The 23,829-nt window shown below is 54.2% G+C and overlaps 1 protein-coding gene across 4 annotated transcripts in view; it reads left to right on the top strand.

Annotated features, from left to right (window-relative positions):
* Positions 1-23,829, top strand: part of RPS6KA2 (ribosomal protein S6 kinase A2) — a 334,221-nt gene that overhangs the window by 264,360 nt on the left and 46,032 nt on the right. For all 4 annotated transcript variants that reach the window (XM_068985383.1, XM_068985384.1, XM_068985380.1 and 1 more), the window contains 7 exons: positions 2,183-2,263; positions 3,368-3,447; positions 6,821-6,927; positions 9,576-9,613; positions 11,595-11,737; positions 14,863-14,933; positions 18,180-18,268. In XM_068985383.1, the coding sequence (XP_068841484.1) occupies positions 2,183-2,263; positions 3,368-3,447; positions 6,821-6,927; positions 9,576-9,613; positions 11,595-11,737; positions 14,863-14,933; positions 18,180-18,268 (609 nt within the window). The remainder of the gene's footprint in view (positions 1-2,182; positions 2,264-3,367; positions 3,448-6,820; positions 6,928-9,575; positions 9,614-11,594; positions 11,738-14,862; positions 14,934-18,179; positions 18,269-23,829) is intronic.

The following is a 23,829-nucleotide window of genomic DNA, read 5'->3' as shown; positions in this document are numbered from 1 at the left end:
ATTGTCACACTTAGGAGTTCTTGAGGGGCGTCTCTGCCTTCACACACGTGGGGCCGTAGGAGGTCACCTGGGCGCTGCCCTGGGTGCACCAGTTTGCTCGTGGGAATCTTGGCGTTGTTCTTACTCCCAAGCAGTGGCTTTGTTTGTGTTTCATTGATTTTTGCCTCAAAACGTTTCCGTCTGTGTTCCCAGACGGCTAAACTTTGGACAGCGTCAGCGCTGAAAAGAATGATACTGCAATTTATCGCAACAGACTCATTTTTTAAAATCCATAACTCACAGTTATCCTCAGGAAGAGTGAGAATGGATGGTCCTCTTGATTTCTAGTCCCATCAGAAATGAGAAAATGGCCATTTTGTGACCCTAAATGACTCAAGCTAGGACCGTATGCGAGCTAACCAGTGAAGAATTGTAAGGGAACCCACAGGCCATCGGTGCTAAAATGTCATCCCTCAGGCTATTGATTACTTACAAAGCAAGTAGGCATCTTTCCAATGGGAGGCGGATGACCTGCCCCCTTGACCCAGTGGAGTTCAGCATCGCTGAGCAGGGTATCACAGCACCCCGGCCCCGCCCACTGCACCTTGGGGCCTGCAGCATCGCCCAGGAGGTGTTTCTGCCAAAAATGTTTGGCCTCAACCTTAAAAAGCCTCCAGGCCTAACCTTGGTTCATTGGAAATATAGGAGTTAGAGCAACCAGGAAAGCAGCAACCAGACACAACGGGAGACGACTACAAGGAAACTGGACTTAACCCTAAAAGCCCACAGAAAGCGCAAGGAGACAAAGGTGTGGGGCCGTTTTATTCTAGAAGCAAAAGGAATGGGAAGTGCAACCATCAGAGGTGACGTGTGAGCCTTGACAGAACCCTGTGCTGGAAAATAGCAGCTGTGACTGAGCTAGGTAGGGCAGGGCTGGACTGTGGATGGGGTGCCGGATGATGTTGTGGAATGAGGGTTGGTTTCCTTAGGGGTGACAGTCATGCTCGGGTTGTGTAAGAGACTGTCCTGTGCTTAGGAGATGTTGCGTGTGTCATAAATGCACTTGAGGTGGAAGGTCATGGTGTGGATGATTTATTATCAGACTTTTGGCTAATACGTGTGTATGTGTCGGGAGGAGAGGCCAAGAGAAAATGTGTCCGAATGTGAGCAGTTGTTGAATCCAGATGGAGGCTTCAGGAGTGGCCATTCAGCCTGCTCTTTAAACTTCTGTATCTGTTTGAGAAGTTTGTGACAAAAAAAAAAAAAGTGGGAAATTATCTATATGTAAAGTTTTCAAATTGCCAAAATCTGTTGGATCATAGAAAAAGCAAGAGATTTCCAGAAAAAACATCTACTCCTGCATTATTGACTAAGCCAAAGCCTTGACTGTATGGATCACAACAAGCTGTGAAGAATTCTTCAGCTGGTGGGAATACCAGACCATCTTCCCTGCCTCCTCAGAAATCTGTATGCAGGTCAGGAAGCAACAGTTAGAACGGGACGTGGAACAAAGGACTGGTTCCAAATTGGGAAAGGAGAACATCAAGGCTGTATACTGTCACCTTGCTTATTTAGCTTATATGCAGAGTATATCCTGTGATATGGTCAGCTGGATGAAGCACAAGCTGGAATCAAGATTGTTGAAGGAAATATGAATAACCTCAGATATGCAGATGACACCACCCTTATGGCAGAAAGCAAAGAAGAACTAAAGAGCCTCTTGATGAAGGTGAAAGAGAAGAGTGAAAAAGCTGGCTTAAAACTCGACATTCAGAAAACTAAGATCATGGCATCTGGTCCCATCACTTCATGGCAAATAGATGGGGAAACAATGGAAACAGTGACAGACTATTTTCTTGGGCTCCAAAATCACTTCCGGTGGTGACAGCAGCCGTGAAATTAAGAGACGCTTGCTGCTTGGAAGAAAAGTCACGACCAACCTGAACAGCACATTAAAAAGCAGCCCCAGAGGGGTGGTGCAGGGACGGAGGTGGGAGGGGCTTCAGGATGGGGAACACGTGTACACCCGTGGCGGATTCATGTTGATGTATGGCAAAACCAATACAATATTGTAAAGTAATTAGCCTCCAATTAAAATAAATAAATTTATATTAAAGATAAATAAATAAATAAAGTTTTGTGTTCCACATTCTGCAGAACCTGACTCCTGCCTTTGAAAGTCTTCATTTTTTTTGTCTTGCAGTTCGGGATCGAGTCAGGTCAAAGATGGAGAGAGACATCCTGGCCGAGGTGAATCACCCTTTCATCGTGAAGCTTCATTATGGTGCGTGTGTGTGCTCAGTCGTGTCCAACTCTCTGCGACCCCAGGGACTGTAGCCCACCAGGCTCCTCTGTCCATGGGTTTCTCCAGGAAAGAACAGTGGAGTGGGTTGCCATTTCCTACTCCAGGGGATCTTCCCGACCCAGGGATGGAACCCAGGAACCCACGCTGCAAGCAGATTCTTCACCAGCTGAGCCTCCAGGGAAGCCCTGCATTTCTAAAACCCCAACATTATAAGCTTCTGGCCTCGATGTTCAGTAAATGAAGTTTCCAAGTGTGTGGGAAACTTCACACACTTGTCAGTGCCCCTTCCAGCCAGACGCCCTGTGTGTGACACAGAAGCCACGTGACGGGCCAGCAGTAGCATTGGACTGATCGTCTGGTGGCCGCGGGCATTACTTTCTCTTGACCCTCACGTGCCGGCAGACCCCTCTGACCGAGGCGTGCCCTTGCTCGTGGTGGGCGGGGGCAGAACTGTGGACCGCAGGCCCCTACCTGTGGCCCTCGGGGCCCAAACCAAGGACGCGAGCCCCATGGCCCCCGGGTGCAGTATCCAGGCTGCCCCATCCCCAGTGCGGCCCTCAGAGGAGGAACGGGCGGTGGGCGTCCTTGAACCCTGAGCTGCCCCGAAGCAGCTCCATAGAAGGACAGGGTGGTCCCGGACGGTCCAGTCGCCCTGCCCCTCCCCAGGCAGCTCACAGCAAAGCCGACCCTCCAACGAGACCCAGGTGGCCAGTGTTCCCAGAGGTGGTGAGAGCCCGGGGACCCACTGACACTTTTCCCTGCGTGTCTTTCAGTCCCCTTAGTGATTAAGAAAGGAAAGAAGGGGAGGGAGAGAGTAGGAGAGGAAGAGAAATGGTCTCCAGACGGTTCATGAGAAGCGCAGGCAGAGCTCTTCGCCGTGGGCCCCCCTCTCCCCGAGCGCTGCCCCCCACGCTGTCCACCCTGCCCCAGGCCTGCATCTGAAATGACTCAGCGTTATAGACCACACGGTACTGTCTGAGCCAAAGACAGACGGGCTCCTAGCGCTCAGTGCTGGCCCCAAGGGAGTGACGGCCACCCCAGGCACTGCGACCCCAAAACGCTCTCACCTCTCTCCGTCCGCAGCCTTCCAGACGGAGGGGAAACTCTACCTGATTCTGGACTTCCTGCGCGGAGGGGACCTCTTCACCCGACTCTCCAAAGAGGTACACGGTGTGGGCCGGGGGTCTGTGGGTGGCTGCCTAGAGTCTGCAGGACGTGGGTGGGAGGAGGGGGCTGTGTGTGAGTGTGCGTGTGTACATGCATGCGTGCTGGGTGGCGTGTGTCTGTGTGAGTGTGCAGTATACGTGTGCACGTGTGATGGTGGTGGGGTGTGTGATGTGTGTATAGGTGTGTTACTTGTTTTAAAGAAGTCTCGCAAGTCACACGGAGAAGAAGTCTGTTGTCCTGGAAGAAAGTGTTCGTCGCTCAGTCGTGTCCGACTCTTGGCGACCCCATGACTAGGCCGCCAGGCGCCTCTGTCCATGGATTTCCCAGGCAAGGGTACTGGAGTGGGTTGCCATGCCCCTCTGCAGGGGATCTTCCCGACCCAGGGATCGAACCAGGTCTCCTGTCTCGCAGGCAGATTGTTTACTGACTGAGCCAGCAGGGAAGGGTCTTCAGAAAAGAGACTTCCCATGACCCCCGTGGAGTTCTCGAGCCACCCTGTGTAGAGCAGATGGAAACTTGGTTATGTTACGTGGGAAAGACTATTTCACAGGATCTCAGTTTCCACTGTAGGAAGATGCTGTTAACACGAGGACCACTCTTCCTGGGAGGGGCGTCTGGGGCGTCCCGTTAGGGCTACACAGGGGAGACTTGCATGACCCCCAGCCACTTCACAGCCCCGGGGCTCATCCTCGCCCCCAGCACCTGACTTGGGAACTTTCCAGAATGTCTCGCGGCTCAGCGTGGGAGCTCTCTGGCCTCTGCTTCATGGGATGGAAAACCCAGGCTCCTGCTCCCGGCAGGGGTGACTCTGGGCTTTTTGTCCTGATGATTCCGTGCGGTTCCCCATACTCAGAAGAGAAGGTGGCAGCGCTGGTGATGACGCACCAGCAGGTTTGCGACCCTCTGATGCAGCCTCCCCCCAGCCGCGGGGTTCCTCTTGGCCATAACAGAGGGTTCAGCTGCCCGCTCCCTTTCCTCACCGCCCACTGGCAGAGCAGGCGAGCCGTCCACCGTGTGTGACACTCCGAAGTGGGCAGTCAATCACGGTGGCACAGGGTGGGGTCCCCGAGACCTCAGGCTGCCCTGTCCCTCCATCTCCCACCGGACCGCCAGGTCACAGCACGACTGACCTATCGGGCTCTTTGCAATAGATTGAAAGCATGGCTGGGAGAATCAGGTCCAAGTTCTCCAAAAGCCCTCTGGGAGCAGGTCTCTGGTCCCTTAACCTGCCTCCCAGCTGAGCTCAGTGTCCGGAGAGGCTGGATCACTGAGGCTGGCGTTTCTCGCCTGGCGCCTCTTGGTCTGCTCCCCAGCTTGTCTCCAAGAGTCAGGCCGCATCCAGTGCAACACACCCTGTTGTTGGGCTTCTGGACCAAAAAGGCAGCGACGATTAGCAAAAAACCCTACCGTGGCTCCCAGTGGGAACACGTAAGGCTCCTGTAAGACCCTCTGTCTCAGAGCTGAAGTGAAGCTGTCCAGTGGGCTCAACAGGGTCTCAGAGTTCACGGACACACGGGAAATGAACGTTACCCTAACCCCAACCGTACGTGCAAAAGTATTTTCTTTCCATTGTTTTCCCCGAGTCCACTGGACGGCATCCTTGTGAGTGTCGGTCTCAGCACTGACTCCTTCGAGAACTCACATCCGTGGGTGTTTCATTCCCGAAGAGAAACTCTTTGTCATTGGAAGTTGGAGGCTGTCCTGAGCTGAGTCCCAGGAACAGCCAAGAAGGGGGAATGGTGACCGTGAGCCTGGACTGCAGGCACATCCAGGTGGTTATGTCCAGAAGTGGGGACGGTCGGGTGTAGGACACCCCGACAGCCAGCAGCATCTGACGACAGAGAAGCCCTCTGAGCGTGTTGGCCAATTTAGGGAAGAAAGACCCAGCCAGGGAAGGGGGTGCTGGTCGAGCGTGAAGACGGAACAAGCGATTCCAGAGGCTGGAGGTGTGGCAAGGGTTGGCGGGACCCTGATGCTTCCCTCCAGGACTTGGGGTGCATGTCCCAGCCCCGCTGGGAGGCACCCCATTTGTGAAGGGGACAAGCTCCACCTGCACCAGCCTGATGTCATCACGTTCATTTCCCCAGATGACCCTTATCCTGGCCCCAACTTCCTGGGCAGCCTTCTGCTGGTGCGTTGATTTTCAGAGGGAGTTCAGCCATGCCATGGGTTTCTGCTCTCTGTGATGCTGACTTCTCACAGTGCAGGTAGAGAATGCTTTCTGGTAGCATCCGGCTTGCTGGTGAGATGACTACAGAATTGCGTGCTGGTTCTCACAGCCGCCATGGACAGGGAGACTGTGGGAGGCAATGACCTTGAGGTCTGCTGGGCGCCGTGGCCTCGAGCGTGTTTCAGCTGAGCCAGGATCCCTCTCCCACCAGCCTCCCTGAGAGAGACACCTGCCGACACCACATGAGTGGGTCGTGTTGGTGGACTCATCCGCTTCAGAGAGACAGTGGCTCCTCATCCGTAACCTGAGGGGGGAAGATGTAAGGTCTGAAGAAGAAATGAGATTCAAGACGTGGTCTCAGGAAATCTTTCAGGCCTCTTTACGTCGACCTTCACAGCGTGGTTTAGCTGGTTGCATTATAATAAAATGGTACATCCCAGGCAGAGAAGACGTCTTGAGAGTCCCTTGGACTGCAAGGAAATCCAACCATTCCATCCTATAGGAAATCAGCCCTGCATATTCATTGGAAGGACTGATGCTGAAGATGAAACTCCAATACTTTGGCCACCTGATGCGAAGAGCTGACTCATTTGAAAAGACCCTGATGCTGGGAAAGATTGAGGGCGGGAGGAGAAGGGGACGACAAAGAATGAGACGGTTGGATGGCATCACCGACTCAATGGACATGAGTTTGCGTAAACTCCGGGAGTTGATAATGGACAGGGAGGCCTGGTGTGCTGCAGTCCACGGGGTCGCAAAGAGTCAGACACAACTGAGTGACTGAACTGAACATCCCAGGCACTTCTATTAAAGCATAAACCCAAAAACACACTCCCAAGCCACATGGTTTGAGGGGCAAGAGAAGCTAGAGGAGAGAACCCGGCACAGTGTTCCACCCACAAGCCGAGTCACTTTGTGAGAAGAGCCCCCAGGTTCACTGGTCCTGAAACTTTGACGAGAACTCAGTCTTCTGTTGTAGGAGCTGAAAGAGCCTGGTCAGGGCCACGGTCTGCAGAGCGGAGCTGAGCTCAGGGTTCAGGGCTCAGGGCTCGGGGCTCAGAGCTTGAGGCTCGGGGCTCAGGGCTCGGGGCTCAGTGCTCGGGGCTCGGGGCCCAGGGCTCAGGGCGGGCCTCAGGAGCAGCGTCCTGCTCTCTACACCTGGCGGACCGAGCAGGCTGAGCCTCCTCTGTCTCCTGCAGGTGATGTTCACGGAGGAGGACGTCAAGTTCTACCTGGCGGAGCTGGCCTTGGCCTTGGACCACCTGCACAGCCTGGGCATCATCTACAGAGACCTGAAGCCAGAGAAGTGAGCAGCCCCCACTCTGCAGAGACCTCACTCTGTCCCTGTTCCCCTGTGCGCACACGTCAGGCCGGAGGCCGGGGACGTTCCGGTACCACCTCCACACACAAGGGTTCCACCTGCTTGCCCCCCGAAAGGGGCCAGACACAGGCATGGCTTGTGCTGAGAGGTGTGGGATGGCCCTGCCCCCTCCCCTTGACCCTCCAAACTCCTCCCACCCAGGAGACAGGCCAGGCTACACCCCTGTGGTTCAGGGGAGGCTGGTCAGGCTGGAGGTGGCCCTCCACCCCTCCAACCACACCTGCTGTCCGCCTTCTTAGGTGGGGCCCGTCCTGCAGGGGGCACGTCCCCCACACACCTCCTGCTCCAGGCTGGCCTCCGGCCCACCTCCACCTCCAGGCTCTGGAAGCCCTTCAGCTGCCTGGGCCCGTTTCTAGGTGGCGAGTCGGCTGAGCTGCTCCAGGCTTTCCTGAAGGACAGTGGGCCGGACTCCCAGCCCAGATCCCAAGCAGATTCCTGTACCTCTGGCAACAATCATCTGTAATGTTGTGTCTAGGACGTCTTGCTAATCCAGTCTAAATCTTTCTAAAGTCCCCCCACATAGTAATGGTCTTCTTTCAGGCATTCTCCTGCTGTTTTCTGTGCAGCGCTGACACAGTCTAGGAGGGACCCACTGGGAAAGGAGGGGTCTACAGGGTGCAGTTTTAAGTTCAGTGGTCTCTGCTACAGAGTTGGTGATTTCTCAACCCCCTGAAGTGGTCGACAACACCCCCCACCCCACCCCCCTCCCCCCGCAGACTGAGGTCCACGCCTGCTGCTGGATAAAGTGGGGCCTGGCGGGACCCCAAGGCTTGGGGCACAAGGCAACCCAGGCCCCGAGGGCACAGGAAGTGAATCTCCCCGCCTCATTCTCCGTCCCTTACTCCTTCATCTGCCGTGACCTGAGAAAAACACACAGTCAGCTCTGAGACGCAGCCGCCACTGACGGAAGCACCTGGGTTTGCCTGGGGGCCAGGAGTGCTTTGCACGCCTCTGACGCAAAGTGCGTTTTCCTGAGACCCACACCCGGCATCAGCCTGACCGCCCGCTGGGCAGGGCATCTCTGGCTGCACGTGTAAATGATGAATGTGTGAATAACCGTGAGAGGCCCTCTCCTGAGTGTCCCCACGCCCTGCAAATGCTGCCTTCTCACTGCGGGCGCTGGGCCACCGTCACCCCTCCTCTGAGCCCTGGGCCCCCCGGAGGGCAGCACCCCGAGTCTCCCTCTCGTGAAGGATCAGGGAGATCCGGCAGTTAGACGTGGTGATACGTCATTGCAGGCTGAAGAACAAGGATTTTTGTTGTCAGCAAGAATTAGTAGGGAGTTAATCTTGAAAGTTGCTCACTTCTGGGGCAAAGATGAAGTGTAACTGACAAGCAAAGATGAGAACGTTTGCTTCTTTCACTATAAACTGTCATCTCACATGCTGTAAATTTTCCTGCCCTTTTCCATGAAATAGTGGGTGTTACTTTTAATTCCATGGCTGATTTGTTTTAGTTGCGGTAAGGCGAACACAACATAAAATGGACCATCTCGACCATCTCCAATGGCACAAGTCAGTCGTGTCAAGAACACTGACGCTGTTGTACATCACCACCCTCCATCCCCAAACTCTCCATCCTGCAAAACCGACACTCTGTCCCCGGGGAAACACTACCTCCCACCCCCCGCTCCCCGTCTCCGTGGACCTGACCGCTCTGGGTCCCCACGCAAGTGGCCTCACACGGCGTTCGTCCTGCTGTGACCGACACTGCCCTCAGCCTGGTGTCCTCCTGGTGACCTGTGTCCCAGCTTCCTCCCTTGCCCAAATGTGTTTACGGGTCCACGTGTTAATCCTCACAATCCTCATTCTGGTCTCTTTGGAGCTGGGCTGACACCTCGCAGAAGCTGGGAGTGCAGGGTTTAGTTACAGTGAAGAGCGAGACGGGATGACTGGAAGCCCCCAGGAAGCCATGGGCTGCAGCCTGGAGCAGGGCCTCCCTCCAGCCCTTCCATGCGGCCTGCGGGAGCGAGCCCGGCCCCATGGCAGAGAGCTGGGGGTGGCAGGACGGGGCTCCCAGTGGGGGTCCCAGGTGGCCAACGCCGGCAACAAGGGCCAGAGCCAGGGGACCAGCCTGAGGTCTCACGGGCTTCCCTGGAGCTCGGAGCTGGTCCCGAGAGCCGGGACGGGGCTCCCGAGGAGATCTGGGGAGAGGGAGCGGGCTCCGCCCGGCCAGTGCCCGCCTGGGGACAGGAGATCCCTGAGGGGCTCTGTATCTGCACAGCTCAGGCACTCCTGGCCCATCTCAGCCCTGTTCTCACAGGGCAGGCAGTCCTGGGGGCGGGGAGCAAACCGTCCCCCCGGGCTTGAGATGGTCTCAGACCTGCCATCCCTGCTAGCCTGGTGAACAGGTACAAGGACACAGGGGTGCTCCCTGCCCCCATACCCCGAGCGTCTGTGCACGCCCGACCCAGCAGGAGCTGCTGACCAGGGACGCAGCGGCCGGGAGGCCAGCAGGCATCTCCCCCTCTGGCATGGAGACTGCTCCCCAGGGCCTGGGCGGGTCCCCTGGGGTCCGCGTGCCCTCTCACGTGTCTCGTCTCAAAGCATCTGTTTTCTTCCCCTTTCTTCCAGCATCCTCCTGGACGAAGAGGGGCATATTAAGATCACAGGTGTGTAAGTCTCTCCCACCCCTCACTGTTGAGTTTGTCCCAGCCCTGGTACACGGGGCACCAGCCCAGGCCCTCCGTCAGCAGCGCGTGCACACGCGTCCCTGTGGCCACGGCTCCTTCTGGTCTCCTTGAGGCCTCTTCTCTCCTCTGGGCTGGCTCACCCCGCTCCTGATGCCCACCCCGCCCCAGTGCAGAGTACAGAGTAACTTCTCTCTAATGTCAAACAGTTAGGCTTTTTAAGTTTCTCATGAATTATGCATGGGAATGGGGCACTAGTGTGACAGACCCTTCAGGAGGCACCCTAGAGGCGGGGGCCACAGGTTGGAGGGCACCTGCCGTGTCCACTGGTGTGGCTGCTACTGAGCCCACTTTGGCCTGTTGGTGCCTCTGTGCTGCCCACACGGAGGGCAGCAGAAGAGACTAACACTTACAAGCTGGAACCTAAACCTGACTTCTGCACCCGGGTAAAACAGTTCCAAAGTGCCAGCCAGGCATTTCACGGAGATTTAAGGTTCTGCTAACACCTCTCTGGGTTTCTCTGCTGAGTGAGGAACTGCACATGTGTGTTACATAAACCCCACGTGTACACACGTGTACAGAGGTAGCTGGAATAATAGGGTTTTCTTTTGGCATCAGTTCTACAAGGTCTTGTAGGTCTTAGAATCGTTCAACTTCAGCTTCTTCAGCATCAGCGGTCAGGGCATAGACTTGGATTACTGTGATGTTGAATCGCTTGCCTTGGAAACGAAGAGAGATCATTCTGTCATTTTTGAGATTGTACCCTAGAACTGCATTTCGGACTCTTGTTGACCATGATGGCTACTCCATTTCTTCTAGGGGATTCTTGCCCGCAGTGGTAGATATAACGGTCACCTGAGTTAAATTCACCCATTCCAGTCCATTTTAGTTCTCTGATTCCTAAAATGTCGATGTTCACACTTGCTATCTCCTGCGTGACCACTTCCAATCTGCCTTGATTCATGGCCCTGACGTTCCAGCTCCCTATTCAGTACTGTTCTTTGTAGCCTCAGACTTTACTTTCACCTCCAGACGTCCACAACTGGCGTTGCTTCCGCTCTGGCCCAGCCGCTGCGTTCTTTCTGGAGCTGTTTCTCTGCTCTTCCCCAGCAGCACACGGAACGCCTACCGACCTGGGGGGCTCCATGAGAGGATTTTGGCTTCCTCTGATGCAGTCATTGCCGTCTCTGTTATTTATTAGCAACCCCAAGTTAGTAATTTGTCATGATTTGTCATTTTGGCACAAATGACAGACAAGCCCCCGAGACTCTGATGTGCAGAGCAGGTTGCTTCGGTCGTGAGTGTCAGACCCACGTGGGTGGGGAGGCTGTCTTAGCAGCGGGCTCTCTCCGTCCTCACTCGGCCCAGGAGGAGGTGACATAACCTGAAGTTCACAGGTGATGAACTGGAGGGGTCTGTAGTCTCAGGACCGGCATGCTCACTGTGTCCCCCACCCCCTGGGTGCAGTAACATGAGCGTGGCAGGAAGGCCCCCTTGGCTGGCTTTGAGGATGAGATCTGGGGATGGTGACGCCCAGCAGGAGCTCTGAAGCCCCGTCAGACTTGTCTGTCTTCCACTTTTTCCTCACCACTGGGGGCCGCCTTCCTGAGCACCCTTCTGCCCGTGACCCCTTTCTGGTCCTTTCCTTTGGAACAGGGTCCTCTCCATGCCTGTCCATCAGAGCAACCCCAGAGCCTCTCCCCAGGCCGCCAACATGCAGGGTGTCCTGCCAAAAACGGCCTCTGGGAAGTGGCGTCGGGCATCAGAACCCAAGCTCTGGGTGCCCTTGCGAGCACTCCTGGATGTGTTCATCCCGACAGAATCTGACGGGGAGGCGCGGGGCCTGGCTCAGCCTCTGCGGGCAGCGTGGCCCCAGGAGGGCGGCGGGGGGAGGGCTGGCCGGGCAGCCAGGGGTCTGAGCACCGCCCGGAGACTGAGCGCTGTGTGCTGTGTGTCCCCGTAGATTTCGGGCTGAGTAAAGAGGCCATCGACCACGACAAGAGAGCGTACTCCTTCTGTGGGACGATCGAGTACATGGCGCCCGAGGTGGTGAACCGGCGGGGCCACACGCAGAGTGCGGACTGGTGGTCCTTCGGCGTGCTCATGGTATGGTGTGCGCGCTCATGGTATGGTGTGCGCGCGGTGGGGCGGCACCCACAGTCTACAGGCGCCCGGGTCTCTGTGCCCCCGTGCGCCTGCCCACCCCCGGAACGCAAAGATCCGGGAACAACCCAGAAAGACAATGCCCGTTGTGTGACTCATCCGTCCCCGAGCCTGGCATTTCCTGGCAGCCTCCCCTCCGTCCTCCCCAGGCTCCCAGCATCGGGAAACAGAGCTGGGATTCAGCTAAGGATACAGATGTGTGAAGAGTCAGACCTTCTTTATTCTTAACGCTCTTAACATTATTTTAAAGGGTGCGGTCATTTCCAGATTAAAGATGCTTTTCTTATTTCAATCACAGAATCCCTCCACTTAGCCATAAAAGTCAGCATGAACCAAAATACACGAGTGGAGCATTTTACATCTACGTCTAGAAACGTGGATTTTCTTCGGATCGTGTGTTTGCAGAGCGTGCAGCAAGCACCATCTAGACAGGGTGTCCTGTCGTCACGACAGAAGTGGTGCTGGCCCACACGGTCCTCCCGTCCTCAGCCTTCCTTGTCCCCTGCCCCCGTCCAGCCCCCCTGCACTGGGCCCTGGGCTGGCGGCCCCTCCACGCTTGCATGTCCTCAGCAGGAACCAGATCTCTGAGGCTCTTGGGTCTGACCCTGGATGGGAGAAGCATCGTGGCCTCTCCGGGTTGTCCAGCCGCCTCCCCCTTGTGCATCTAATGAACGAGGAGAGCGAGTGATGGGGGTTCTCGGAGATTCCACGGAGGTTGTTCGGATGCCTCTTTCCAGCACACACCTCACACCCTGGCCACGGGACCTCTGGCCTCTGTCCTGCAGGGTGTCACCCGCATGCCTTCCGGCTGGCACCCAGGAGACTCACTTGGTCTCTAGGTTCTAGTCCCGCAGACTCAGAAGTGCGGGCTGATTGAACTTGTCAGCACAGACCCCTGACCTCTGTCTGCAGGGCAGACATGTTGAACCAGCTCAGGGGGCAGGGGTCAGTTCCCACGGCCTCAGCCAAGATGCTAGCGCACGGGTTTCTGGAAGAGACCGCCCGCCATGCTGGGCAGCGCCCCCACCTCCAGAGTCAGTGTGATCTCTCCCCTCCCGCCACTCACAAGGAAGTCACACTGTGATGAGAAGGCTGCTCCCCAAACAGAGTCACAGCAGATGAAGCAGGTTAACCCAGGCAAGGTGGTCGGCACAAGCTGCTGACCTCACGCGGGCCCCATGAGTGCTGGCTGCCAGGGCTGGTGATGCTGCGTTCTTGGTTGTTTAGACGTCTAGTGGCCTCAGCTGAGACGCAGTCTGTCTTCACAGCAGAGGCCCCTGAGATGGGACCTCCAGCTGTCCCTTCCGACCAGCCATCTCTCTTTAGACACATCAGCAAGACCGTCAGGTTAGCTTCCCCCTTGAAAGGTAGCCGCCTCCACGGCTCTGCTCCCGTCCATGTGGGTGCTTCCTCGTCACCCTGTCTGGAGGGTGTGCAGTGGGGGTAGGCGCGTGGTGTCAGCCCCCTCACTGCAGATTTTACCAGAAGTTTGGTATCACCTTCTTGACGCGGGCTTCCTGGTCCCAGGTCACAGCTCTGCATCTTCAGGAGCGATTCCGGTTCTTCAGCCTCCGTCCCCCTCTGTCCCCCTCCATCCGCCTGAGAAGCACGGGGTGGGGTGGGCTCCCTGAGGACCCCCGGCTTCCCCTTGTCCCTGGACCCCGTCCCTACACTCTCCAAGCTCTTAGGGTGCACACTGGGCTCACCAGAGACCACACAGCGGTTCCCCAGGGAGCCCGTGCCCGAAGCTCTGAAGTCACAGAACGCCACGTGTGTCTCTGTGTACCAGATGTTCATCAATGGCAGAGCAGGAGGCCGGCCTGAGCCTGGGGAGAAGGACCGTCTTAGCGGCCAGCACATTACAGAAGACCGCACACAAGACCACACGCGGCAGAGCCACCTGGAGTTAGCGCTGTGAGGCTCCTGGGGGAGCGGGGACATGCTATCCACCTTGTCCACGTCTCTCTGTATTAAGACAGCAGACATAAAATCTACCCCATGAAGATAAAATATGCCTTACGTGCTGTTTTCTGGTCAAAATCATTGCATGTTTAATAAATGGAGAAACTGAGGGGAAAAATAAAGAATAGCGAAGACACAAAAAGGAAGATGAAATGAAAAACAACCGAGGGAGAAGAGGCGTGAGAGGCAGAGCGAGGAGAGAGGAGGGCAGGAGGCGGCGCTCCGGCTCTGTGTCCTCTTGGTGCTTTGCCTCATCTTGGCTCATGAACACAAGCGTCTCATCTTGTGTCATGAACACCTGTCTCTGCGAGGGTCTCCTGGGCATAGGGGAAATCTTCACAGGTCCCCAGCCCAGGAAGGTCTGGGCCCCAATGGTCCACAGGCAGTGAGTGCAGAGAGGGCCTGGGCTCCCCGGCCCCCCTACCCCTGTGCCCCAGGAAATGGCCCCAGACTTTGGAGACAGTGGTCCAGAGAGGCCGGCCTCTCGCCCCTGCTGTCTGCCGTGGTCCTCACTCCAGGGCATGTCTGGCCACCCTGCTCTCGGGCTCAGGACACTCCGTCCTGAATGACCCACTTAGGGGCCCGTCCGCTCCACATTCAGTGTCTCGTGACCGCTGGGCCGGGAGATCACAGTCGGGTGAAGGAGGAGGGTCGTCCTGCTGATGACGAGTCTGCACGGCTCTCAGAGTCCACAGGGCATCCTTGCATTTGATCTGGACCGAAAGGTCTCCCTCCCCTCCCCTGCCTCCTCGCTGAGCTGCTCCACTGCACCCGCCAGGGAAGGACGGGTCCTCAGTCGCCCCCGTGGAAGGTGTGTGGCCATGTCCTGCTGTCCCTTCAGGTTCCCATCCTGGCACTGACCCCCGCTCCCTGCTGTGGAGCCGGGTTGGTGACCATGTCCATCGCCCGCCCATCCATCTCTGCACTGAACACCGAGGCCCACCGTGCAGCTCTGTTCTAAGCAAGCATGTGGGCCGGTGCCCACACATAATTGACCAGGATTTTGAATGGCCACTTGAACTCGGGCGCACCCTGTCCATCTGGGTCTCTCCACTGGGCAGTGGGGTTGGTCTGAACACTTGCTCCCGTTCTGTGTTGCTCTGCAGTTCGAGATGCTCACGGGGTCGCTGCCGTTCCAGGGGAAGGACAGGAAGGAGACCATGGCCCTCATCCTCAAGTGAGTCAAACTCCCACCTTGGGATCCACCCCAGCACTTGCTCACCCCTTCTGATAGCAAGAGCTTCCGTCTTCGAAACCAGGAGTATCCAGTAGGCAATGATGGTAGTGAGCACTCTTGGCATTTCCCTGTCAGTGGATAAAGTGAGTGGGGTGTGATTCTGACGAAATCTTCTATCAAAGAGTCTGTTTCTCATCTGTGAAGCTCATCAAAGTTGTCCCATGGCAGGGTCTTTAGACATGATGGCTGGTGACCTTCAGAAATGCAGACTCAGGGGCAGAGGGTGCAGGGGCTCCTGAGAGAGCCTCCCTAGTCTGCCTGTTGCCCGCTTATGCCGGGGCCTGAGCTCTCCTGCCTGACATGGGCAGGAGTCGTGTGTCCCGTGTGACTGAGTGTGTGCATGCTAAGTCGCTTCAGTTGTGTCCGACTCTTTGTGACCCCATGGACTATAGCCCACCAGGCTCCTCTGCAGGCAAGAAAACTGGAGTGGGCTGCCATTTCCTCCTCCAGGGGATCTTCCCTTCCTCTTGTCTCATATCTTCTGCATTGGAGCCTTCTTTCCCACTACTGTCATCTGGGAAGCCTGTGACTGAGTGTGAACATAACTTTCTCCTTAATGTTCATGCAGAATATTTTGCCATGAAAATAGGTTTTGCATTGAGAACCCTAGTTCAGTTCAGTCGCTCAGTCGTGTCCGACTCTTTGCCACCCCATGAATCACAGCACGCCAGGCCTCCCTGTCCATCACCATCTCCCGGAGTTCACTCAGACTCACATCCATGGAGTCAGTGATGCCATCCAGCCATCTCATCCTCTGTCGTCCCCTTCTCCTCCTGTCCCCAATCCCTCCCAGCATCAGAGTCTTTTCCAATGAGTCAACTCTTCGCATGAGGTGGCCAAAGTACTGGAGTTTCAGCTTTAGCATCATTCCTTCCAAAGAAATCCCAGGGTTGATCTCCTTCAGAATGGACTGCTTGGATCTCCTTGCAGTCCAAGGGACTCTCAAGAGTCTTCTCCAACACCACAGTTCAAAAGCATCAATTCTTCGGCGCTTAGCCTTTTTCACAGTCCAACTCTCACATCCATACATGACCACAGGAAAAACCATAGCCTTGACTAGGCAGACCTTAGTCAGCAAAGTAATGTCTCTGCTTTTGAATATACTATCTAGGTTGGTCATAACTTTTCTTCCAAGGAGTAAGCGTCTTTTAATTTTATGGCTGCAATCACCATCTGCAGTGATTTTGGAGCCCCCAAAAATAAAGTCTGACACTGTTTCTACTGTTTCCCCGTCTATTTCCCATGAAGTGATGGGACCAGATGCCATGATTTTAGTTTTCTGAATGTTGAGCTTTAAGCCAACTTTTTCACTCTCCTCTTTCACTTTCATCAAGAAGCTTTTTAGCTCCTCTTCACTTTCTGCCTTAAGGCTGGTGTCATCTGCATATCTGAGGTTATTGATATTTCTCCCGGCAATCTTGATTCCAGCTTGTGTTTCTTCCAGTCCAGCGTTTCTCATGATGTACTCTGCATAGAAGTTAAATAAGCAGGGTGACAATATACAGCCTTGACGTACTCCTTTTCCTATTTGGAACCAATCTGTTGTTCCATGTCCAGTTCTAACTGTTGCTTCCTGACCTGCATACAGATTTCTCAAGGGACAGGTCAGGTGGTCTGGTATTCCCATCTCTTTCAGAATTTTCCACAGTTTATTGTGATCCACACAGTCAAAGGCTTTGGCATAGTCCATAAAGCAGAAATAGATGTTTTTCTGGAACTCTCTTGCTTTTTCCATGATCCATCAGATGTTGGCAATTTGACCTCTGGTTCCTCTGCCTTTTCTAAACCAGCTTGAACATCGGGGAGTTCACGGTTCACATGTTGCTGAAGCCTGGCTTGGAGAATTTTGAGCATTACTTTACTAGCATGTGAGATGAGTGCAATTGTTCGGTAGTTTGAGCATTCTTTGGCATTGCATTTCTTTGGAATTGGAATGAAAACTGAACTTTTCCAGCTGTGAAGCTGCTTGGCCTCATGACCTAGAACCCTAGAAAGAGATCTAAACACAGAGCCAGTCTTTCTATAATATCCTTTTTTAAAACATCATTTTATTTTGTTGGCTGCACTGCATGGCTCCTGGGATTCCCCAGAGTTCCCCGACCAGGGGTCGAACCCACGCTCCCTGCAGTGGAAACACCAGGTCCTAACAGCTGGACCAGCAGGGAAGTCCCTTGCTGTAACTCCTTAAATGTGAACAGGCTTCATCTGAGCCAGATGTCAAATAGCAGTCCGTGGGAGAAAGAGAAGCAGGCAGAGGGCAGACGAGAGTGGGCAAGTGGCCCCTGGAACAGCTGGACTCCAAGTCACTCCAGCCTTCCCTGCTTGGGAGGGGTGGGGGAGGTGGAGGGAGGCAGAGGGGGGCGCTCACCGCACCTGCAGGAGAAGCCATGAAGCTGCTTGGCCTCGTGATCAGCTCTCTCAAACTCTGCTTGCAGGTGGACACACAACTTTTATAAAACCAAGAGGCACCTACAGACCTTGCATTTTTGTAGATCACGCCATTTTATAAATAAGAGGCATCCCATAATAAGAGACATCCCATGGACAATGTTTCCTGTATCAGGGGACCTTTACTCTGATGATGTGCATAACTGCAGTCCGCTGTTTCTATTGATGGTCTCTGCTCCTTTTCATTCTAAGGGGGCATAAGACCTTTTTCTGGAGCTAGAATAATTTCCTCCCATCAAATCCCAGGTGTGAACTTACAGCCTGTCACTCAGGAGTGACAGCATTTCTGAAGGGGCAGCATCAGACTGTGGTCACGTAGTTCCTGAAGGGAGGTGGGGGGTGTCCAGGACCCCAGGGGGCTGCAAGCCCCTCCTTTTCCAGATGTGACCACAGACTAAACTGGACACAGATGGGAGAATCCAGCTGCCTCATCAAACCGAGAGAGATTCCCAAAATGTCAGCAACGCCACTTGTCTCTCCAAAGCCTTTGATGTCATTGTCTCAGAAAACATAGTTAATTTCCATTTAAAATGTTACTTATGTTCATGGGAGCATTGCTGTCTATTTTTAGGGGCTTTATTGTTTTTTAATGAATTATTAAACATCTGCTGTGAATAGCTGCTATTGGTTTGATTGGATTTCTCTGTGGATGCTGACTGCAGAAACCCAGAGCACTGGAGCAAACTCTGGTCCCCCTTCGGCTTGTCCTTCTTCCCCTAAAATATGACTGCTTTTCAGAGCCAAGCTAGGCATGCCGCAGTTCCTCAGCGTGGAGGCCCAGAGTCTGCTGAGAGCGCTCTTCAAACGGAACCCCTGCAACCGGCTGGGTAAGCTCCCCTGACCCCTGAGCCACCCGGGGGTGACTGGAACGTGGAGGACATGCAGGTGTGAACCAGGGGGGAGCGGAGCTCAGGAGGAGCCCTGCGTGGTGGCGCCAGGTGGGGGGCTGGAATACCAGGACCCTGTCCCACCCGGCACTTCCTTGCTGTGCAACCTTCAGCAAAGGGCTGGCCCTCTCTGCACCTGGTTTCCCGACCTGTGAAGCGAGGGTCATAGCGGAGCTTCTTCACAGGGTTGTGAGGAAGACCTCGAGAGCCAGCATGGCACCTCATGCATAGGAAACACGCAGTGTGTTTGACAAAGGAACGTGTGAAAAGCAGAGATAATCGGAGTGCACAGATCTGGGGGGTGGGGAGGGCGTCTTTCTTTCCCTGCCGCTTGTACAGATAGAGTTGTCTGAGGCTCAACCATCGTCCTGTGCAGTGCATTTTAACAGGTCTTGTTAAACTGGCTCCTGAGATCACTGCAAAAAGGCAGAGTGGGCAAGGGACTATTGGGCTGTCTCTGGAAGGGCTGGCAGCACCAGACAAGAATCAAGAAGCACCCAGCTGGTCCTGAGTCCACGCCAGAAGCAGAACAAGAGAGAACCAGCTGTGGAGAAGAGGGACCTCTCTGGTCTGTCACCCTGAGAAGCCATCACGCAACCCACCACCAGTGGAACTGCCGATGATCGAAACTTTGAATTCAGTACCAAGGTTTTGTTAGGAAAATCTGCCCAGTCTCTGCCTTGTCGTTTGTGAGTGCCGCAACAAACTCCGAATACCTGTCCTGTTATGGATGCATATGTGAGCACCTGCCTCCAAGGTAGCAGGCACACCACTCCATTCCCAACTGCTCTGCCCTTGGGCAGTGCCCAGGTATGGTCTCACCTGCCTAACCTCCCCAGAGGCAGAAACTGGAGTCAGGAACTAGAAATGAAGACATTAGCTCATTTATCCACTGAAACACACAAAACAAACAGTTCGGTCTCATCTCTTGCAGCGATGAAGAATTTTGCTTTGGGAGTCCCTCTTTTCTTTCAAATATCATGGTATCTGGTGGGGAGAATTCATGGCATTGGTGGGTGACTGTGACCAAACCAAGGGAGGGGAAATGTATTTGTTCTTCCTTTGTTTTGGAAAAAGGAAAGAATTTTCTAAATTTACTTTTGTCTTAGACTTTAACATCACAGAAATCATAGTTCTCTGACCCAGAATATTGTTCTGTTATTCAGTTTGCATGCCTGATGAGAGAGAAAGATGGATTGATCTCATTAGGTGGATAAATAATCATCAAATTATGATGATTTGCTACAGTGGAGCCTGTAGCAGCCTGGAAAACAGCCCATCCATGGCCAGAGAATGCCCTCCTGATAATCTCTAAAGTGAATTATTGTAAAGGCCCAGGAGTTATGGACCATCCTGCAAGACCACTTCATATTAATGCCATAGGATGTGCAGACTCATATAAAGAGGAAATCATAGTCAGAATTATTACTCACCCAACTTGACCCAGGTCGGCTACTAAATTTAATTGCCTTAAATCTTTGGCCTATAAAGTGAAAATTATGTTGTGGAGATTAATTTTGCTCTACACAGGCCGCTCAATTAGAAGGCTGGGACTTCTTTCCCCTCTCAATTGTATTGAGCCTTATTATTGACCCACCCCTCAAAGTCCTCTGGCCCTTTTGTGAGTTTGTCAACATCAGAAGATCTCACCTAAGCCCTGGGTCCTCTCGTCAATCTGTGGTTTGACCCCATCACCTTTAAGTCAGCCGAGATCTCTGTCTATTGATCCTTGAACTGTAGAGGAGTCCCGTCTGTCCAAATTTCTGCTCTTCATCTATGACCAACCTAGACAGCATTAAAAAGCAGAGATATTACTTCGCCAACAAGGGTCCGTCTAGTCAAAGCTATGGTTTTTCCAGTGGTCATGTATGGATATGAGAGTTGGACTATAAAGAAAGCTGAGTGCTGAAGAATTGATGCTGTTGAACTGTGGTGTTGGAGAAGACTCTTGAGAGTCCCTTGAACTGCAAGGAGATCCAACCAGTCCATCCTAAAGGAAATCAGTCCTGAATAGTCATTGGAAGGACTGATGCTGATGCTGAAACTCCAATCTTTTGGCCACCTGATGCAAAGAACTGACTCGTTGGAAAAGACCCTGGTGCTGGGAAAGATTGAAGGCAGGAGGAGAAGGGGACAACAGACGATGAGATGGCTGGATGGCATCACCGACTCGATGGGCATGAGTTTGAGCAAGCTCCTGGAGTTGGCACTGAACAGGGAGGCCTGGTGTGCTGTGGTCCATGAAGTCAAAGAGTTGGACACAACTGAGTGACTGAACTGAACTGATCAGAACCCTAACCATATGGGGTCAGGGACCAGCTTGCCCCAGGGTGAACTCTTCCCAACTAATCACATTTCCACATAAGGTTTCCCATGAAGTTCTGGGGTTAGGACTTGACCACATGAATTTGGAGGAACACCGCTCAGTACCTCCAAGAGTGAGTCCATAACATCTGCAGTGGAAGAAATGGCAGAAGTTCCTCTGGTTGGTGTCGCACACCTGACAGGTGATGAGGCCGAGGCCCTTGCCCCAGATCGCCTGCTGGAGGTGGCTGCTGAGCCTGAGATGGTGTTTCCACCCTGTCGTCCCCTGAAGGCATGACATCCTCACCCAGTGAGTCTGAGTCTAGGTCCCCTGGCCACTGCTGGCCGCGGGCAGGCACTGTTCAGTGAGGGGCCCCACACCTGTGGCAGATGCTGGGGACACAGGTCGGTGATGCCACCTGGGAAACCCAGTCATGGGGATGAAGAGGCCAGAAATCTCGGGTGGGTTTCACCCCTGCCTTTTCCCTGCAGACCAGAGAAGGCTGAGGAGCCAGCCAAGGGAGCCCCCTCCCCTGGTAGGATGCAGTACCCAAGGAGCAGGGGCGAGGCGGGGCTGGGGGGCAGACAGATGGAGGGGGCAGGCAGGCCCCCAGCCAGGCCTGAGGGGCAAGGTGCAGGGGCGAGGTGGGCCTGAGGGGACAGGCAGATGGAGGGGGCAAGCAGGCCCCCAGCTAGGCCTGGCAGAGGCTCGGTGGCCAGTGGGTGGAACAGCAGGAACAGGGTTGTTTTCTGTGCCATAAGTGGAGAGATTTTACTTTTATATTTGTCCAAAATGGAGTCAAATTTGTGTCTATTTCAACCATGGTGCAAGTGGACTCAGCAGCTGGAAGACTGGATTATTTGGGCTTCACCCTTGTTTATTACGTACTGTGGTTTGTTCAGTGATGGAAGCAGGCCCAAAATATACCGGCTGCTGTAGTCAGGAGGGCCCCCCGGCAGGGCTGCCTGAGGACCTGGGGTGGCGTCTCCAAGCCTTGTGTGTGTATTAGCCTGGGGGGCAGTGGGGAATGTGGGTGCTGGGCCAGAGAAACACCACACAGAGTCACAGAGGGTCCTGTAGCACGCGAGAGCACGTGTGACCTCAGGTGGCCAAGGGGAGGGGCCGGGAGGCCATGCCGGCTGAACAGTCCCCAGGGCAGGACCCTCTGAGGATGCAGCGAGGGGCTCTGGTTTCTCTGCCGATCATTCTGGTTGTGAATTAGAGAAGGACCCTACGGGGGTCCCTAGCTCATCCCTGTGAACATCTGCAGCTTCTCTGAAGAGTCCTGGGACATCCTGGGCTCCTGGAAGACGAGGCGGCAGGATCTGGAGTCAGACGTGCTGCTGAGCATAAAACAGCATGGCCAGTAAGCTACCACCGACCGTCCGGGACACACAGGGGCAGGGCCATCCACCCGCGAGGGCTCTGCTCTTCCGGCTTCCGTCTCCTTTCCAGAGTCCATCTCCAGGGGCTGTGCTCTCCTGACCTGGCTTCAGACACTGGCCACCCCGCTCTCCTGTCATCTCCTCCAGCCCCGCTGGCACCACCGAGACCTCGCGTGCTGGGCTGGCCCTTGATGGCTTGGTCATGAAGAACACCCTGCCCCTCGCTGGGAGCTGACAGTTCCCCACCAGCCCTGAGGATCTGCGGGGGTGCCGCCCTCAGCCGTCAGGGCCCTGGGAGATACAGCCACGGCCGGGCAAAGATTCTAAGCATCAGATGAAGAATCAAGCTGACCGAAGATACTTCAAAGCCAGAACAATGACTTGTAGATGACCTGTGGGTGATGAAGACGTAGAAAGGAGACCTAGAGTTCAAATCCTGGGTGGTTGTAGACTGGCCTTCAGGAGTGTGCAGGTTCGATGGAACGCAAAGTATGCGAGGAAAAGAGCCAGACACGAGCAGATTGTGAACACGCCCCAAAGAACTAGAGAGCGACTCTGTGACTCTGGGACAACAAACACAGCACCAAATAAATAGTTCAACAGTCACGGAGGGCCCAGGGATTAAACATTTCCCCGAGTTTTCTGTGGGCAGGAAGATTGAAGGAAAACATTTTTGGCAGATCCTCAGAACTTTTGAGGGATGATTTACTGAGAATGTGGAAGCTTGTCGATGATTAAGCCCAGAAGGAAATGAACAGGGCTGCCTTGTTAAAGAATGTGGAGGGGAAGACTCCAGGAGACCAGGGTCAGAAAGGGTCAGGTCCCGGCGACAGGCCCAGTGCTGCGTTTACAGCCGCGCTCAGTGGAGGTCGGTTCCCACGGATGTAGCACCACCGCTGGACCAGCACAGAGAAATCCAGACGTGGTCCAGAGAGCCACATTCGGGAAGACGGTCCTCGAGTGATCACAACAGAAGTAATTAAATGTGGTCCTTACTCGCGCTGCAGAGAGTAAGTGTGAATTCTTGAATCTGCGTATTTGGCTGGCGTGGGGGTCTTAGTGAAGACTCACTAAGCTACCTAGAGATTGCTCTTCTGTTCTGAATGTTTCCCTCCATGCACACCTGCCTTTGTGTCTTCTTCCTGCCTCTGGGGACAGAGTGAGACTTGAGTGCATTTGGTGATGACCCCACGGCAAGTCAGCCGAGATTCAGTGACAAGCACAGACTCCCCCGGACTCTGCCAGGATGGATCTCTGCTCACTGCGTGTTTAAACAAAAAGGAGTTGTCAAGTGCAGAGTAGACTATGTTAACGTGTTTCAGGAGAGGATAAATAGAACTGGAATCCAAAATAATCACCCCACTTCCCCTAGGAAGGTTGACACAGGCTTCAGAGAGCTGCGTGCAGGAACTTTCTGATTTACATTTCCCTCCTTTGGAATAGTTATAATTTTTGAGTCATAATGAAAGTGTCAGTTCACTGTCGAGTGTTTACTGAGGCCTAGAAGCACAAACATGGTGCAGAATCTCACTGCAGTGGAAGAAGGTGCAGATAAAAATGTGCCCAAGAAAACCCAGCTGGTACAACAGATACTTGTAGTTATACCAATACCTGTATTTCTTGTCTGTCTTGTTTTGTTTGGATTCCTGCAGCATGTACTCGCAAATAATGAATGAGCATGAAATGCAATGGGTAAAACATGCAAAAAAGACCGGTGAAAGTATTTATCACTCAGTCATGTCCAACTCTTTGCGACCCCGTGGACTGTAGCCCACCAGGCTTCTCTGTCCATGGGGATTCTCCAGGCAAGA

The sequence above is a fragment of the Capricornis sumatraensis genome, chromosome 13 (assembly GCF_032405125.1).
Source record: "Capricornis sumatraensis isolate serow.1 chromosome 13, serow.2, whole genome shotgun sequence".
Taxonomy (NCBI): domain Eukaryota; kingdom Metazoa; phylum Chordata; class Mammalia; order Artiodactyla; family Bovidae; genus Capricornis; species Capricornis sumatraensis.
The sequence above is the reverse complement of the archived record's forward strand: the minus strand, read 5'-3'. Positions and strand labels throughout refer to the sequence as shown.